The 19,679-nt window shown below is 27.7% G+C and overlaps 3 protein-coding genes across 3 annotated transcripts; 2 read left to right on the forward strand and 1 right to left on the reverse strand.

The window, feature by feature from the left end:
- The first annotated feature begins 1,672 nt into the window (after positions 1-1,672).
- On the forward strand, positions 1,673-5,423 carry GAA1 (glycosylphosphatidylinositol anchor attachment 1). Its single transcript, XM_011058311.2, has 10 exons — positions 1,673-2,023; positions 2,118-2,335; positions 2,402-2,558; positions 2,642-2,850; positions 2,919-3,136; positions 3,379-3,563; positions 3,648-3,778; positions 3,851-4,047; positions 4,107-4,274; positions 4,353-5,423. Exons 1-10 carry the CDS (start codon positions 1,882-1,884, stop codon positions 4,630-4,632), a joined length of 1,905 nt encoding a protein of 634 aa, XP_011056613.1. The 5' UTR covers positions 1,673-1,881; the 3' UTR covers positions 4,633-5,423.
- On the forward strand, positions 4,939-17,413 carry ry (xanthine dehydrogenase rosy). Its single transcript, XM_087416114.1, has 25 exons — positions 4,939-5,059; positions 7,456-7,620; positions 8,544-8,601; positions 8,695-8,791; positions 8,999-9,234; positions 9,406-9,653; positions 9,918-10,059; positions 10,135-10,302; positions 10,458-10,534; positions 10,621-10,827; positions 11,042-11,226; positions 11,527-11,640; positions 11,759-11,900; positions 11,971-12,267; positions 12,758-12,880; positions 13,853-14,208; positions 14,367-14,541; positions 14,654-14,845; positions 15,175-15,324; positions 15,409-15,582; positions 15,740-15,868; positions 15,949-16,191; positions 16,496-16,750; positions 16,920-17,087; positions 17,168-17,413. The coding sequence occupies exons 1-25, from the start codon at positions 5,045-5,047 to the stop codon at positions 17,210-17,212; spliced, it is 4,161 nt and encodes a 1,386-aa protein (XP_087272240.1). The 5' UTR covers positions 4,939-5,044; the 3' UTR covers positions 17,213-17,413.
- Positions 17,403-19,608, reverse strand: Trs23 (trafficking protein particle complex subunit 4-like protein Trs23). The gene is made up of 3 exons (XM_011058312.2): positions 19,355-19,608; positions 18,588-18,833; positions 17,403-18,167 (listed from the first exon to the last, which is right to left on the reverse strand). Exons 2-3 carry the CDS (start codon positions 18,760-18,762, stop codon positions 17,689-17,691), a joined length of 654 nt encoding a protein of 217 aa, XP_011056614.1. The 5' UTR covers positions 18,763-18,833; positions 19,355-19,608; the 3' UTR covers positions 17,403-17,688.
- Positions 19,609-19,679: the final 71 nt, after the last annotated feature.

The raw sequence follows: 19,679 nt of genomic DNA on the forward strand, positions 1-19,679 counted from the left end.
TACCCAATATATATATATATATATATATATATATATATATATATATATTTATAGAAACATATAATAATATAATAATGATATAATATTGTAATAAATAATAATGACATAATATGATATACATAGAAATTATGAAGCAGAATTCGAGACGTTCATCATATTTTTATATTATCTTACTTATCACACACAGAATGCAGGTTTGTGTCGTAAACTAACTTTATGAAGTAGTTGTGCGGTTGTCCATAATTGGCAACGAAATCCACTAACAGTTATGTTAATAAAACCTTTATACTCAATTCCTAGTTGAGATATCTTGCACTCAGATAAATCAATTCCCGACGTGTTATATACTGAAAAAGAAGATATAAGGCTTATTTGTGTTGCATGCTCTAGCATACTCCAACATGCTCCAACATGTTCCTATCATAACTCCTACTCAATCCAACGCGCTCGTTGGAGTGCAAACAAATAAGAATTATGATAAATAAAAAATAATCGGATTGTGAATCATACAAAGAACAATATTAGTATTGGAAACAATAAATAGTAAAGAGAAGAATCTAAGTCATTATATACTTTATTTTATATTTCTGCATTCTTTATTTTTTTTGCATTATATTTCTGTTATTTATGTATGTATATATAACTTCCTTTATATCACTGAACGTCCTATATATAAAAGCTATATTAAATATATTTGTCTTATTGTTTCCAATTTATTACATTGACTGTTCTCCTTTTAAAAACTACATCTTCTTAGTTTATTACATGAATCTGCAATAACCAGGCTTAAAATTTTCAAGAATATTACAACTGCGAAATAATGTTTAACGTGCATATTGTTTTAGTCCAAAGAGTGGTTCATAAATGATATTATATATTTAGAATTAGTTTTCTACAATATTTTGTTTAGAGTTTTTCTTCTATTCGATATTCTTCTCCATTGCCATCAATTACAATTACAATATCTTGCTCTTTGCTCAATTATCACTAACTACTGCGAATTTCGCTAAAATTTTAAAAAACAAAAATTAATTAATCCAGTTTTCATGTGCTAAAATATAGATATTATAATTAGTATCATATTTGAGAGAACACATGATAAAATTATATGATAAAAAAAAACAAATTCCCTCGAAATTCAATAATTAACTATTTGTGGTATTAATATAGCATACTTTGACTTCTGCGATTGGAAACTGCTTCTTCAATGATTCATAAAATATATGCTAATATCAATTTCAACAAAATTTTTGCAGTTTCAGAAAAATTTTTCTACCAAAAAATAAATTTATATTATATTTTTTTGCGCACATGATAAATTAATTATTTTCATAGTTTTTCTTATTCGATTTAGCAATGCCAAGTGTTTTTACATAAAAAAAAATTTTTATTTAAATTAAATTTTTTCAGTTTAAATGTATGTTAATGTCATCATCCAAGTTTGATTATAAATAGAGATGATAATTGCAGAGAAAAAAATCTTATTAGCACAGACACATATCATATCCATTTCCAATATTACGATTTTATCGACAGTTTCACAAAATAGATGTGTATCTAGTTCCTATATCGTAAAAATGGACGTTGAGGCGCTATAAGCGTTAGGGTATATCACAATCAAACTGCGCATGTGCAAAGTTTGCAAAGCTTATGGAATCATTTCATCCTTGTTATTTATCAAATGTTAAACAAAGATAATAATGCTTATGAATGTGTGAGCGCTAAATATTGTAGAAGCCTGCACCCGCGAAGAAACAATGAACGCTCCTAGGTTTTTCTTTGATGTATATGAGATTTTAGGTTAGATTATTGACATTTTAGGAAGTGAAGAGTGATTACATTTTTAAATTTTGAATTATATTTGTCTATAAAACAAGTGAGATGGGTTTACTTACGGATCCTAGAGCTGGAACCGGCAAAATCATAAAATTATTATTAAAATGGGAGAAACCATTGTGCTTTGTATTATATATAGGAGGAGTTGTATGGTTAATGCTTTTAGCGTTACCGGCGTTTAATGACAGTATGTGTGGTTTTTCTATAAATACAAATTTTAAAGAATTAAAGGCATAATGCCATAATTTTAATTCGTATTTATAAACTAATTTAATTTTTAGATACTTATTTTTCTGAGAATGCTTTATTACCTGGATTAGTCACGAAAGAAAGTAACTTAGAACAAACGTCAAAGCAATATTACTATGAACTTAGTCACGAGATGAAGAGATATCCAGATAATATGCCTTATGCATGGCTCTCGGCAAAATTCAGTCAGCTTCATTTAGATGTATTTGTACATAATTTTTCTTTAATTTATCCATTTCAGGAACAGAAGGTAATATAATTTTAAAATAAATGATAATCTTTCACTTTCTACACATATATATGCAAAATTTTATAGTTTGTAGGACAAAATGTTTATGGTATTGTCAGAGCTCCACGAGCATCCAGTACCGAAGCTATTGTAGTCAGTGTGCCATATAGACCTATCAACAGCATATATTTAGATACTGCACCTTCAGTAGCTTTATTACTTGCGTTCGCAAAGTTCTGCAGAAGTAAATCTCCATAAATTATTATTCAATGATTAACAAATGATATATCATAATATATTTTTTAATAATTGATAATTTGTTTATAGAACAAAAATATTGGGCAAAAGATATAATATTTCTTGTAACAGAACATGAACAATTAGGTATGCAAGCATGGCTAGATGCATATCATGGATCTACCAGTGGCCAGGAAGGAATCTTGCTAGCAGGAGATTTATCTGGCAGAGCTGGATCTATCCAAGCTGCTATTAATCTTGAGTTTCATGCAATGAAAATCACGTCAATTGATGTGAAGGTATATAAATTTTAAAAACTATATATATTTATATAATTATATCCGTCTAAAATCATTTTTGTTCTTAGGTAGAAGGTCTAAATGGACAGCTTCCCAATTTAGATCTTTTTAACTTAGCACAAAACATGATAGCTAAAGAAGGCATTCAACAGTCTTTCCAACGTCGATTTGATGTTAATTATAGGGATAAATTTAAAAGTTGGTGGTATCATTTTAACACATTAATGAGCATGGTAGCGACGCAAGCTACTGGTGTTCCAACTGGTAATCATGGACTCTTCCACAGGTACAATTTATAAAATAAAGTAAGAAAGAGGTATATGTGCATATATATAGTATTGGACAAAATAAATCAGTAGAAACATTTATATAAAGACTTATTAAGTTATCAGTAGAGACTTTTAGACTTATTAAATTAAAAAATATTTTTATTTAATACATGTATATATATAACATGTATATTTAAATTTTAATCTTTTATGTCTTTAGTAATACTATTTTTCACATTTAACTAAAATTTGTCTTTAGGTTTGGTATTGAAGCCATTACATTAGAAGGTTTCAAAAAATCTGGAAAAGAAACGGGAACAAATTTTTACCAAGTAGGACGCATAGTAGAAAGTATAGTGAGATCACTTAATAATTTATTAGAGCGTTTCCATCAGTCGTATTTTTTCTATTTATTACCTTCTACCGATCGATACATTTCTATTGGTAAGAAAAAGAAATAAATATCTTTTGAATACAAACTACTACTTTTAAACACGGATAAATGAATAAATCAAAATTATTTTGCAGGATTATATATGCGACCTTTAGTACTAATGATTGCTAGTTTGTTTATAAAGGCATTTTCTATTTGGCAAAGATTACAGACATCAAATAATTCGAATGAAACAAAAAAGAATAAACAAAGTTTATCAAATAAGGTAGCAAAATTCTACATTTAGTTAATATATTTTTTATTGTGATTTCACAAATATTTCTATTTTACTGAACAGGTCGACAAATTTGACATTGGAAGTATCGCTTCCGAAGTGTTGTGGGCGCACATATTTGGAGTACTAATAATGGCTTCTCCTCGAATTTTCACTTTAATCGGATCACAGATGTTGAATCTACGTACAGAGGATTCATTATACATCAGTTTTGCCTTAATCACGATTCTCACGATATTTGGGCGCTTTTATCTGAAGAGGTAAAACAAGAAAGTATTGCACGATTTAATTGCGCATTACTAATAAATATAATTTGTAGATCAATTAAATACGAAAATATATTGCTCATATTCGTTATTGCTTTAATTGAGCTAGCTACCGCATTAATGTGTATAGCTATGCACAATTTCTCATTAGCATTAGTGACGGCCGTTGTGTATGTGCCAATTGTATTTTTGATAACACCGCATCATGAATCTGCGTCCAGGTGAGCGCGATTGAAATTGATTCTCATATTCTCATATTTAAAATTTGCATGTTTGAAATTAACATTTCGCTTTTACAGATTCCGCTGCTGCCAATATATCGTGTGGATCATGCTGCATCCATTTATTTCGTCGGCTATTGTTGTAATGGGTTATACGTATCTTAATTTTCCTACCGATCCCATTTTATCCCTGTTTCTCAGAAGCTATCGCGCCAATAAGCAGGCACTTGTTTTCAGCATTGTTGATTCTATGATATACGGTAATTGGTTCTACAATGTCGCCACTGCTGTTATGTTACCAATGTGGATGTTATTTTGGAATGTTATGCATTCTAGCATTGCGACCTCCTTACGATAAAACAGTTGTGTAATTCACGATAAAATTTTTTGATCAAGTTATTGACAGATTATCTTATCGATGTAATTTTCCTCACATCTATAATAAATCGATTAATTTAACTTGCGATAAGTATCCAATTGAAAAAATTGTTTACTCTCGGCAAATCTATTCAACAAAGTCGGAAAACTGAATTTCGAAAGGAGTCCTCAGAGGTCAACTTATTTTCTCGTAAGACTTCGTGTTCGTCAATAATACGTCAGTCAATAGATATATTATCTTCCCATGATGATAACCCTTGCGATATTCTTATTGTCGATCCTCAACTAGTTTAATGCGTGCAGTAAGTGCGATAGCATTGGACGAGCGTTACTACTAAAATACCAACGCTAATTACAATACAAACGCCTAGATAAAATATCATTAAACGAAAATGGAGAGCATAACTGTACGTGAGTTTTTTCACAATTAAAATTCTGCGCCACATTGACATACTTATACAGATGATGTCACGTATTGCTCAATTGTGAACGATCTTGATGAAATATTATGTATTGATTACTGCATATGATTTCATCTAATCGTTCCTGATATTCAAATGTGACAAATGCCAACGCATTTGTGACTTTTTTACGTCACGTGTGTTTGTCTTTTCTTCGATTTTTTTTTAAACAATTTTTATTATTTCGCAGAAATTTATATATGTCACAAAACGACATTGCGATAATATATATAAATTTATGTAAAAATTACATGTTACATTCCTAATATTTGTTTTGGTTTTTAACAATGACTTCATAATCCATTTATAACTGAGTTTTCCTTTTATCCCAAATTTTAAATGACATATTTGCTTATATTACTTATTTCTTAAATTACTCAAATATTCTAGTAATCAAATAATAAAAGAAATTTTTATAATAATAAAAAAAAAATTTTTGCAATAAAAAAATATAAGGATATTACTTGTTTAAATAAATCTTATTTTTTAATTTTTAAAAGAATCTATATAGATTTTGATATGAAAGTTAAATTTCATTTAAAAAAATATACAAATTGCTTAACATTCTTGCTATTACGTTCCATACTCTATAAATTGGTAATAGGTAATCTTGAATGCGAACAAATTGAATACAAATAAATGCGATATGATGAAGATAATAATCGCGATTAAAATCAAATTTATCTTATATTTTAGTTTTGTCGATATATATATGTATGTTTTGATTGAGGATATAAAAAATTTAATACACCGAAATTTGTAAACAACCTTTCGTAAAATTCATAAACTGTTACTGGTTTATATTTTGATATATGTTATCACCTATTTTCGTCATACAATTCGTAAAAAGGTAAAAAAAAAGCTTTTTACTTGATCTTGTTATTTTCAATTATTATGTTCTATTTAAAATGAAAAATCTTTTAAATCTATCGTTTTCTGATTTCAAATTACAACTAATTGAAAGTATCATTGAAAAGCATAATTCAGAGCGAAAATCTGTAATTGATCTCTAAAGCCTCGATTATCTAATCCTTTAAGTCTGATAATTAGACATTTTTGTTTTTATATTGAAAAAGATATAAAAATCATTCAAAAGAATAAAAAAGATGTATTGCTTGTACTACAGGAGCGAAGAAAATTGCAAAAAAAAGATCTAAACTTCAATGTAGAGTATAATGTTGGGCTCTGTGTAAGTTGATTGTTTTCAGGTTTATCACACAAAAATAATCTTTTAATGTTAATTTTATAATAGTGTTTGTTGTTATTTACTATGTAACGTTACTATGTAATATTGTTATTTAAAACTAAATAATAATTTTTACTGAAATCATTTCAAATAAAAATTTAAATAACCCGGTTCCCTGAAAGGATTACAAGCCATGTTGTTCAGTCTTTTTAATAATATAATTAATTAATTAATTATGGATTTTCAGTATAATGTTTCTGTGAGGTACATATAAATTAATAGTATAGTAACGATATACTTCCGACGAATTATAAATTTATTACGTTACGCTTAGCTATCTCGCTCCTACATAATGTACACACACCGTTATTGGTGGAGAGATAATCTATATTCCGGATATTATAATAATATATATACATAATATATATATATATATATATATATATATATATATATATATCTACAATGTCATAAAAAAGTCGATAGAACAAAAAATTCTATCAAAACTAATCGTGTTTTTTGTTTGTGATTTTTATAAGTGATTTAATATATTATCGATGGAAGTTTAATATAAACTTTTTGATAAATTCCACATATTTCGTAAATGAAAACTATGACAAACATTTTATGAAATATTATATATCGAATGTATACATACATTATATATTATATATGTACAACATATGTTGAGCGCAATATGTCTTTGAGTCATCAGTTTAATCAGCTATAATTAACTATAATCTGGCTAACGTGGGGGAAGTTGCTGTTAGTACGAAACTGAGCCGCTGTCTATCATAAATATATTTTTCGTGAATGTAAATAAGTTTATAAATGTCATAACCGATTGAAAAAGAGAGCAGAATTATTGTGAGTAGAAGTAGTATGTGATACATATATTTAATTGTCATCGAGTACAGTATTTGCGGCTAATGATATAATCTTATAAATTAAAAAAGATAATGACTTTTATTGCCTTGTTTTGATAGCGTTCGATACTGTGAAGATTACATCATGATTGTACTTTGACAAAGCAAAATTGTTAAGTATTATTCAAATCGCGATATTTTTATTTCATAGTAACACCTTATTACCCTATTTGTGTATAATGAATACCTATATCTAGTGCTGTAGATATTGATGCAAGTGCATATTACAGCGAATTAAAGGAGTATTACAGTTGGAAATGGAAAAAAACTGTACGGAAAAACTGTATGTGCACAATGGAAACATAAATCACAATGAATATCATGAAGATTTAAATAGCAATGAACTAACAGAAGTATCATCAAGTACTCTTGTCTTTTATGTGAATGGAAAAGAGGTACGATCTATTAATATTATTAAATTTATGAAATTTATTCTTGATTTAGATATATTTTGGCGAAAATTTTTCTTAAAATTCTTCATATTAATAATTTTTCAAAATTTCTACATAAATTTTAATTATTTTCTTTACACATAAAATGTAAAGGTTACCATTTTACAAGTGTATTATCATTATATAGTTAAATTATTGGCGATCAAAAAATATATGTTGTTATTTGCTCATTTCCCTCAAATATATTTCCAAGAACAGATTAACATTATTAAATTGGCAAAGTTAATATGTAAAAGTTGTCTGGAATGTATTTGAGATACTATTAAAAGCTAAGAATCTAATTCATTAGATTAGATTAATTGTAATTATTTGTAAATGTAATTATTTACAGCAAGGTCTTTTTCCGAATTTTAATGTTTTTTTTTTGCAATATTGATAAAAATTTTTTGCGATTTTAACATAATAATAATTAGCCAGGGAAGTAAAAGAATGTGTGATCTATACTTATTTTTTGTGACTATATATAATTGTAATTTATAATTAAATATGATTATTCGGATTTTCCAACATTACAAATTTATATGGCTCTTAAAAGGACCGATTTCAAAGTAGAGCTTGTATTGGATTTATCTGTTAAATCTTTGTCTTAAATGGATAAATTTACAATATACTGAAAATAATGGAAACTGAAAAGATTAGAACACAATCAATAGGAAATAATAAATGTTTAATGATCTAACTAAATGTTTAAGGATCTTTAGTACTTGTATAATTCTGTGTGAATACATATATATACTACGTATGTAGTCCTTTAAATTAAACTGTGCGCCAAAATGATTTTTCGGTCTTGAAATGCAAACTCTACATAACTATTTATTATATGTATATATTACATATTATATTATATACAGTATTTCATGCTTTAGGTATTAGATAAAAATATAGAACCACAATGGACACTTCTATGGTATCTCCGCAACAAACGTATCCTTTTTCATAAATTTATTAAATTATTCATATTAAAAATATTATTATTAACCAGATATCAATTTATTCATCCTTATTGTAATGATTTAGTTGGATTGACTGGTACAAAACTTGGTTGTGCAGAAGGCGGATGTGGAGCCTGCACAGTTATGATTTCAAAATTTGATCGTGTCACTGAAAAAATTATGTATCCTTTTTATCATGCATCCTAAATAATAGAATGACATCAAAAGACGACGTAATGACATCTGTTTTGATCTACTAGACGCGTCACTTTGTTGTCTTCACTCCGCTACTTTAGGAATATAGTGAATACATTTTACAAAATAATTGATCAATTTTTTTTTATCTGAAAAATTTATTTCCTTAATATCCTACGATAAATCGAAATCAGTCATTTAGCTGTTAACGCATGTTTAACACCGGTATGCGCTGTACATGGTTTAGCTGTAACCACTGTGGAAGGTATTGGTAGCACAAAAACTAAGTTGCATCCAGTACAAGAACGCATTGCCATGGCACACGGATCACAATGTGGATTTTGCACACCTGGTATAGTCATGTCTATGTATGCTTTGTTGCGCAGCATACCAAAACCGACCATAAAGAATTTAGAAATTGCATTTCAAGGTAATGCATTTAGAGCATTGCGTGTGTATATATATCTATGTAACAACTTTATATACATAAAATTTGTATTAATGATATACATACAGTGCAATTAACATATAAACGTATGATACATTAATAAAATAATTGTGTATAACAATAATAATAATTGATTGATTATGTATTTTATAGGTAATCTATGCAGATGTACAGGGTATAGACCGATTATAGAAGGGTTCAAGACCTTTACAGAGGAATGGGAACGATCGCAATTGATGACTAACATAAAAGAAGAAGAGACAAACAACATAGGAGTTTGTTCAATGGGCGATTCTTGTTGTAAAAAGGTTTTCACGTCTAAACCAACTGAAATTTTCAATTCCAAAGAATTCTGCCCGTACGATTCTACTCAAGAACCAATATTTCCACCAAAGTTGAAAGTAAGTTATTATTGTTGAAAAGATTTAAAGTAAAATGGTACAAGCTACAGAATAAAAATGATATCAATAAACCGTGCAATTACTAATGGATTCTCGAAATAAAGGTCGGCAAAGTTATTTTATGAGTTATCTAAAAGTTACTTTTTAAATTACCTTATATATGTTTGTTATAGAAATTGAGTATAAAGTAGTACAAAATTGAAATAAATGATAAAACATAATATAAAAAATACACGAACTTATTATACTCAATTTTTTATATAGATGGACTCTAAGCTAGATGAGCAATATCTAATAATGAAAGGAAAAGATACCACTTGGTACAGACCAACGAATTTAAAGACACTGCTTGCGCTTAAAGAACAATATCCGAATGCTAAAATTATCATTGGCAACACGGAAATCGGTTCGTATAATTCGCTTTTAAATGGATATTACGATATCAAAGATATAAAAAATTATTTATATTATTACTTATTAGGGGTTGAAATGAAATTCAGACGTTTAATATACCCGATACTTATACAACCAACGCAAATAAAAGAAATGTGTAAAGTTATCGAAACATCAGAGGCGTTGAGAATAGGTGCAAGCGTAACTTTAGTTGAACTTGAAGAAATCCTAAGAAATTATATTAAAATAAAACCTGGTAATATTAGAATTATATCTATTGTAATATTATAATTATACACTTTGTTATGTATTTGTATTACTAATGTATGATAATCTTACTAAGCGTAAAAAATTTGAGCGTTATATAAATAACTAGATATTGAGTATAATATATAATTATTTTCCTGATAGAATATAATACAAGGATCTTTATGGAAATAATAAATATGTTACATTGGTTTGCTGGAAAACAGATAAGAAATGTTGCTGTAAGTATAAGATTGTTTTCTGATTATAGATATATTAGGATTGTGTCTCTTAGAATGTGAATAATAAATTTGTCTTAATTAATTAGGCTGTAGGGGGTAACATAATGACTGGAAGTCCAATATCAGATTTAAATCCAATCTTTATGGCTGCAGGTATTAAATTAAATTTATGTAGTTTGAAACATGGAAATCGAACCATTTTAATGGATCATACCTTTTTCGTCGGATATCGACGTAATGTTATTTTACCTGAAGAAATACTAGTTTCTATTGACATTCCTTTTACAAAAGAGGTAAAAAATATTAATAATTAGTAAAATATAATTAATTGATTAACAATAATTAACAAAAGTTTTAACTTTTAATATATAATAATTTTCCAGTTCTTTATTGCATATAGATTGTTCGTGTCCCAAATTAATTTTTATTGTTATTGTATAATAACATCGTAAATAAAGATTTTTTTCTTACTGATATGTTTCTCATGTCTAGTTTACATTTTTTTAGAATCAATTTTTCATCGCATACAAACAAGCAAAACGGCGAGATGATGATATCGCCATAGTTAACATGGCCTTAAATGTATATTTCATTTCTGAGACGAGTGTAATTCAAGAAGCGCATATCGCATTTGGTGGGATGGCACCAACTACCATCTTAGCAAGACAAACTTGTCAGAAAATAATTGGAAGGTATTATTGATATCATCAAGTTATTACACAATTAAGTTTATATAAGCATAATTAATATACAGGATGGCTAAAGTAAAATGTTACAAATTAATGTCTCAGGAATACATATAATTGCAGTATATTAAAATAGTATGTTTTACATAATAATAATTTTAAGTAAAAGTTTTTTAAAGATTCAATGAAATTATATCACATTTTGAAAGTCAAAGTTCATTATAAAATATTCACCATAAAAACCAAGAGATACGTCTCTTTTCTTTTAGAAAAATAGTTAATTTTTATTGGACACTATTATTTCAGAAAATGGGATAAATCAATGTTGGAAGAGGTTTACGATTCCTTACTTGAGGAATTGCCATTAGCGGATAATGCACCCGGAGGCTTCATTAAATATCGTCGGTCTCTTACTCTCAGGTTCGATATAAGATTGATATTAATTAATGTTAATAATTAAATTAAGGGAATTGATTAAGGGAATTATTATAAATTAACAAAACGTACTACAAGCAACTTAAATTATATGTTTTTTTAGTTTATTTTTTAAAGCATTTGTGCACATCTCTAAGAAATTATCAAGAAATGTTTCGGACATGGAGTATATGTCAAAAGAATTAAAAAGCGCTTCGAATTGTTTCCATTATAAAGCACCAAAAAGCTCGCAATATTATCAAGTGGTAATATTTCAATCTAAATACTTACAAATTATCTCAAATACAATAAAATTATTTTTGTAATTTCTAACAGGTACCTAAAAGTCAAAAATCACATGATCCAATAGGACGTCCTATTGTGCATACTAGTGCGTTTAAGCAAGCAACAGGCGAAGCGATATATTGCGATGATATGCCTAAATTTGCAAAAGAATTGTACCTAGCGTTGGTTTTATCTACTAGAGCGCATGCAAAAATTTTGAAAATTGATCCATCTAAAGCACTATCTATGGAAGGAGTCATATCATTTTTCTCTTCGAAAGATATAGCAGAAGATAAAAAATGGATAGGTCCTGTGTTTCATGATGAAGAAGTATTTATATCAGAAAAAGTAAGTTCTTAAACAATGATATAAATTATTTTTGTTAAAACTGCAATTTTTTTCTTATATGATATATGCGCGAAATAATAAAAAAAATATTTGTCATTTATTAATACAATTTTTAATGGATTCCTTGACCGTTCAGGAATTATTTTATTTATACATTTTTAGAAAATATATTTTTCTTCATAGAAATTAAAAGTCAGCATTATAATGACACTATATTCAAAGAAAAATTGTAATAATATTAATAGAATTCTTATTCACATTGTTACAAAATGTTTCGCTATCGACTATGCTTCAATAATTTAAAAAGTAATTCAAAGTTAAATCAAACACCAAATGATTTTACAGTATGCGAATAATATTGCGTCATTAACAAATCGTTATTATAACAAATTAGAATTGAAAATATGACTTTGTCGTGGTAGGCGGAAAGTTTGCTACCTTACAATAATTCCTTGAAAGAAATTAAAAATTTATTAGTCTTTTTCTTTAGGTTACCAGTCAAGGACAAATAATTGGTGCGATTGTTGCTATCGATCAAATTACTGCTCAAGCTGCAGCAAATATGGTTAAAATAGAATATGAAGATTTAGAACCTGTTATCATATCTATTGAGGTATTTATACTAATAACGAGAAAGAATAATAATTAAAACACAATAATTATATGCGTTAAACAACTTAAAATTTATCTAGGTCCTAACAAAATAAATCAAGATTAAAAATTAAAAACACCTTAAGAGCCAACACTGATTGTTATATGTAAATTAATTTATTGCATATGATATTAATTTAAATGTTTTGATCTGCAATTAGGTCTTCTTCAGTAAATTACAATTGACGATACTTAAAAATTGCTTCATTTAATTAAGAATATTCAGTAATCAGTATAAAGAATTATATGATATGTAATGTAACAATTTTATTTGTTCGTCACGAAATAAATTGTGAATAAAGTTTGAAATAATATTGCGATCGCTCTGTTCTCTTATTATTATTATTATTATTTTAATCGCTGTTATACAAAACATCATTCCCACGAACGAGAATGGATTAAAATGGATTGAAATTTTTTTCTATCCGAATGTGTATTTTAAAAATAGCAAATACTTTTTTTTAGATTTTAATTCAATTAGATTCAATTGGAAGCAATTGGATTGAAAAATCGCATTTCTTATTCAAAATTTTGAATTGAACAGTATTCACAATGTGTTGTGTGTGCACAGAAAAAACTAATATTATTTTTAGATTGAAAGGCATAGAGATATGCTCCATGCAATTCCTATAAATGAATAAAAATGCATTCAGGATTGAAAAGCATTCATTTTAACATTTGTGAATCAATATTTCTGAAAATCTGAATCCATTTCAATTTATTTCAATCCATTCTCGTTTGCTGGGTTTTTAAGCGTTCAAGGGTTACGTACTTATTTAATTAGCTGTATTAGTATCTTTACTGAATGTTTTGTATTCCGTGAGCGCGAATTTAGGGACACCCTATATATACATAAAAAATGATTACTTTTTCTTTCTTAAATTATTTTTTCAACTGTATAACATATATCTAAATGTACCAATATTTTTTTTAGGACGCTATCACGCATAAATCGTTCTTCCCTGGATTTCCCAAGCGTATTATTAAAGGCGATGCAGATAAAGCTTTTGCAGAAGCTGATCATATTTTAGAAGGAGAAGTACGTATAGGTGGTCAAGAACATTTCTATTTGGAAACAAACGCTGTTATTGTCGTGCCTCGTGAAGAAAATGAATTAGAAGTATTTTGTTCAACGCAACATCCTACTGAAGTACAGAAATTAATCGCTCATGTCTTAAATATACACATAAACAGAGTTAAAGTTAGTGTAAAGCGCTTAGGAGGTGGCTTCGGTGGAAAAGAATCTCGTGCGGCGATACTCGCGATACCAGTGGCCCTGGCAGCACATAGGTGTGTATAAAAATTTATTGATTGAAATCATATACAGATTATGTATATAATAAAGAGAATATTTGTGTACATATACATATTCACTGTATACATATATACTGTATACATATTACATATATTGATTTGTCAATTTGTATTATCTAAATATTTTAATATAGATTGCAGAAACCAGTTCGTTGCATGTTAGATAGAGACGAAGACATGATGATAACTGGAACACGACATCCATTTTTATTTAAATACAAAGTTGGATTTAATAATAATGGTCTAATGAAAGTTGCAAAAGTACACATATATAATAATGCAGGTTATTCTCACGATTTATCAATATCGGTGAGTAATAAGGTGTAAATTGAGAAAATTAGTCTTTTTATTAAAAATTTTATATATAATAATGCCATGTACACGCGCATAAAAAGCATGAATTTTTTTCTAATATTTCTAGGTATTGGAACGGGCCATGTTTCATTTTGAAAATTCGTATAAAATCCCAGTGTCAGAAGTATATGGCTATGTGTGTAAAACAAATTTACCATCGAACACAGCTTTTCGAGGTTTTGGTGGACCACAAGGGATGTTTTTAGCTGAAACTATCATTCGACAAATCGCTGAGTATCTGAATCTAGATGTCGTTAAGGTAATTTTTGATATTATAAGTTATATATGCAACGAAATAATTTTCTATTTTTATAAAATTGATTATACAAGATTGGTCGATAAACATTGATACAATTTTCTCGAAAAAGAATTTAATTAATCGCAAAGTTACATTCTAAAAAAAAATATGTTTTATTATTTCAATTTATTTTGAGCCGTTAAATCACTCTCTCTCCTTTTCTCTATCTTTTTCACCACCTACACCATGTATTTCAGTCTATCATGTATAAAATTGTACATCTACATTCAGTTTATATATTGCAAGCAGATAGAAATTAATTTAATAATTGAAAAATTTTTTTACAACAGTTATCCGAATTAAATTTATATAAGGAAGGTGATTTAACGCATTACAACCAACAACTGATAAATTGTACTTTAGATCGCTGCTGGCGTGAATGTCTAGCATCTTCCCAATATAATGAAAGAATAATCGAGATTCAACGATACAATAGGCAAGTAATTCGTCTGCGTCATATATAAATTAAATTGCAAACTAAATTACAAATTATTAAAGTCAATTATGAATAATTTTATAGAGAGAATCGATTTAAGAAAAAAGGACTCGCGATTGTACCTACAAAGTTCGGTATAGCATTTACTGCATTATTCTTAAATCAAGCGGGTGCATTAGTGCATGTATATATTGATGGATCAGTGCTACTCAGTCACAGTGGCATTGAGATGGGACAAGGTCTAAACACAAAAATGATTCAAGTATGAATATTCACTTATATCTCCCTATATGTATAAATATTTACCAAATTTTTAAATAAAATTTGCGTTTATAAATCATAATGTAAATTGCAATTAATTGCAATCTCTATAGAAATTAAGAAAATGAAGTTAAGTTAAATTCTTTATATTATGTCAGATTGCTAGCAGAATCTTAAGGATAAATCCAGCTATGATACATATAGTTGAAACGGCTACTGATAAAGTTCCCAATACATCTGCGACTGCAGCAAGTTGTGGATCTGATCTCAATGGCATGGCTATTATGGTGTGTAATAATATTTTACATATAATACTTATGATATGCAAATAAAAGTCGATTAAACAACTGTAGAAATTAATTTTCAGAATGCGTGTCAGAAAATCATGAACCGTTTACAACCGATAATTAACAGCGATCCAAAAGGTACTTGGGAAGAATGGATAAAAGCAGCATACTTTCAAAGGATAAGTCTGTCCGCTACCGGTTTCTATCAAACCCCCAATATTGGATATTCTTTTGAAACTAATACAGGGAATCCCTTTAATTATTTTACGTATGGCGTTGCTTGTACAGAGGTGGAAATCGATTGTCTTACTGGTGATCATGAGGTACATCTTATTATGTGTATAATTATTTTCGATATGCAATTAATACCTTAGCAATTATATATTCTTTTACACTTAATTCATGACATTATTCCGTACGAAAAAGTATTATTAATAATTTAAATTTTAAATTAATAATTTACAAGATTAAAATGTATTTCTTTAAAACATCAATATCATAATTTTTATCACAGATTTTATATTAGGAATATACAAACGACACTCATAATAACTTTATAAATTTCAAAATATGTTATAGAGAAGCATGAGGATATTATAAAATATTGATATTTTTCAATCGGTATAGGTTTTACGGACAGACATTGTTATGGATCTAGGAGAAAGTTTAAATCCAGCCATTGACATAGGACAAGTTGAAGGTGCCTTCGTTCAAGGATACGGTTTATTTACATTAGAGGAAATGATTTATTCACCAACGGGAGCTTTACTTAGTAGAGGACCTGGCGCGTATAAATTACCGGGCTTCACTGACATACCTAAACAATTTAATGTTTCCTTATTAAAAGGAGTTTCCAATCCAAGAGCAGTATATTCTTCCAAGGTATAATTTTTTCTTACGTAATTTCATTTTTTCTTTACGTAATTTTTCGTTTTTATATAGCATGCATTAATTTCAAAGAAAAGAAATAAGATGGCAATATACTATAAAATAATATTATATACTTGTTATATTTTTCTTATCATATTAAGAAATAATTTGAATATAACAGGCTGTTGGTGAGCCACCGTTATTTCTGGCGTCATCTGCGTTCTTTGCTATTAAGGAGGCAATTAAGGCTGCGCGTAAAGATATGAATATTCATAAATATTTTAGATTTGATGCCCCTGCAACTGTTGCACGTATACGTAATGCTTGCATAGATAATTTAACAATGAAGGTATTACGATTAAGTTTTTAATTTAACTTTCCGTCCTTGTTCTTACATATATTAAGATACTTTAACTTTTTATTTTGCAGATTATAGAGCCTGATTTAAAACAGCAATGGAATAAAGTGCCATGAACAAAGATTCGTTAAGAACGTTTATACTTTTCAACTATTTTAAAAATGAAAATATTAGAAATGTTGATATATGTAGATAATATAAATAATATATAATATACATAGATAATATAAACAAAAGTAAATTAACATATATTAACTGAGATAAATATATGCAAAGGATGTAACGAATAAAACAAGAATTGATAAATATATTAATAACAGTTACATTATTATTATATCATAAACTCGAACCCCTTATGAGTCATTATTAACGCGTATGATTTTAGAAATACTTTCCATAAAACAATAGAATTGATGTCAGACTAGATGGAAAAAAACCCATAAATTCAATTATGTAGCCAATATTTAAATTGGCGCGAGAATTATTCAGTTTATCGCATTTTCATAAAAGTGAAAAAATGATGGAGCCATTACAATCTTATATGTATACTTTAATTATTTTAAATTATTTTAAATTAATTAACACGTAAATATTAAACATTGCTTATTCCAGATTTTTCTACAGTTTCTAACAATGTCTGTAAATTAGTTTCGAATAATTCACATCGAATAGGCATTTCTAATGCATAAAATGGATTTTTTAATGCATAATCCGCATACAAATCATATACTCTCTTTAAAAAAATTTCCATTCCTGGTTGTGACGGCTCTGCTACTATCATGAATTTAATACCTGTCAATGTTTGATAACAATATAAACGAAATGTATCCGCTTCGAGAATCTCAATCCCAGAACTTCGTGGTTCTGGACTCAATTGGCTTGCTATTGCAAAAAGAGGATAAAACATTGAAGCTAAAAATATCTTCTCATTTGTCGTCATTTTTGCTCGACTAAATTTCAATGTTATAGGGAAATTTTCTGGTTGCTCCAACATTTCTAGAATGTCTCTTCCATCTTCAAGCTCACGTCCTGTGATTGCAATTCCATTTGCAGCTGTTAATACATGTCCCACTGAAAAATATTTGATTCTCTCTTATATTTATTCCTGTTTTTTATTAAAATATTTAGTGACACATTATAAGAATACCCAATGTGAAAGAAAAATAATAACCAATTTTGTTTCGTTACTGTACATTGATCATTAAAAAAAATTTGTTTAAAACATCGGAAACATTAAGTTCTAAAACTACAGCTTTTGTCTATAATTGTTATAGTTTCCATAAAAAAAAAAAGAAATGTTTTATATCATTAAGATATACAGTATATTCGAAATCATTTAAAATTTTATATATATATATAAACTTTACGTGTATATATAAACTTTTTTATTATTTGAACATATAAATTAACATTGTAAAGTTTAAAGCCTTTATTTTTCTTTCATTTTATAATTCCAAAATGATTTTTTATTACAATAGATAATATTCTTACCATGTATTCCATCTTTTTGTCCAAAAGCTACCACTACCTTTTTATTCTCATAGTTTAATTTAATATTGAGTGGAAAATTAAAGGATTTCTCGACCTCAATTTTCGGGACATTGTGATCATGATTGAAAATCAAACCACCAGATTTAGATACAATATAAACACCATATATCACCATTTTATAATTCTTTTTTTATTTATATATCTTGAAATTATTGTTCAAATTTTTTGACATATGTCCCTTTGATTCTGTATTCAATAAATGTTTAGTTTACTGATTTTTACTTACATTTTAATAAAATATATTTATTGAGTCTCTTTCTACTTAAAGAAATTGTGGAAAAATTATTAACTGTGAGAAAAGTTACTTTTTAAAAGTAATAAGTTACCATTACTCGTTACCGAGTCAAAAAAGTATATAACTAATTACTGTTTATTGGTCCTCAAGAATAACTTGATATGTTAATTCTACAATGAGTCAGTAGTCGCCAACAATCAACTTGTACAATTAAAACTAATGATTTTCTTAAGACTGACCAAATTTGACTTTATTCTTTCTCATTAGTTGAGCTAAACGTTTACTATACAATTAACAACTTGTAGATGCAAAAAATTATAGTCATTTGTTCAGATTAAGATTGATAAAAATCTTAAAATTTCTGACTATCGATTCGTTGTAAAATTAATTTTGCCATTATTTAAAAAGTAATGATTCGATATCTTTTCAATGCTGAAATAAGATCAGTCTAAAATATTTGATAAATGTTTACTTTAGTCCTTTTTTTTGCAATGTTGATGAAATTAAGTTTATTCGATGCGTTTTTCCATGAAACAGTGAATACTTCAATTCTTTCTTCTCCAATATTGATGAAATTAGACACACTCGTCGAGTTTTTGCATGAAAAAATCTGATAGAAAAAAATGTCGCTCTGCTCCACAAAGCGAAATATTAATCGGTAAAATTGACAACTATTCAGAAATTCAGGTTAGGAAATCTGTCTGTATGAAATAATAAATACTACAAGCACACTAGCGCCAGCATCCATTTTTTGTTCTAATCCTGTCGATAAAATAGCACAAAGCAGCACAGAAAAT

This window comes from Acromyrmex echinatior, chromosome 19 (assembly GCF_024713525.1).
Source record: "Acromyrmex echinatior isolate Ae372 chromosome 19, ASM2471352v2, whole genome shotgun sequence".
Taxonomy (NCBI): Eukaryota; Metazoa; Arthropoda; class Insecta; order Hymenoptera; family Formicidae; genus Acromyrmex; species Acromyrmex echinatior.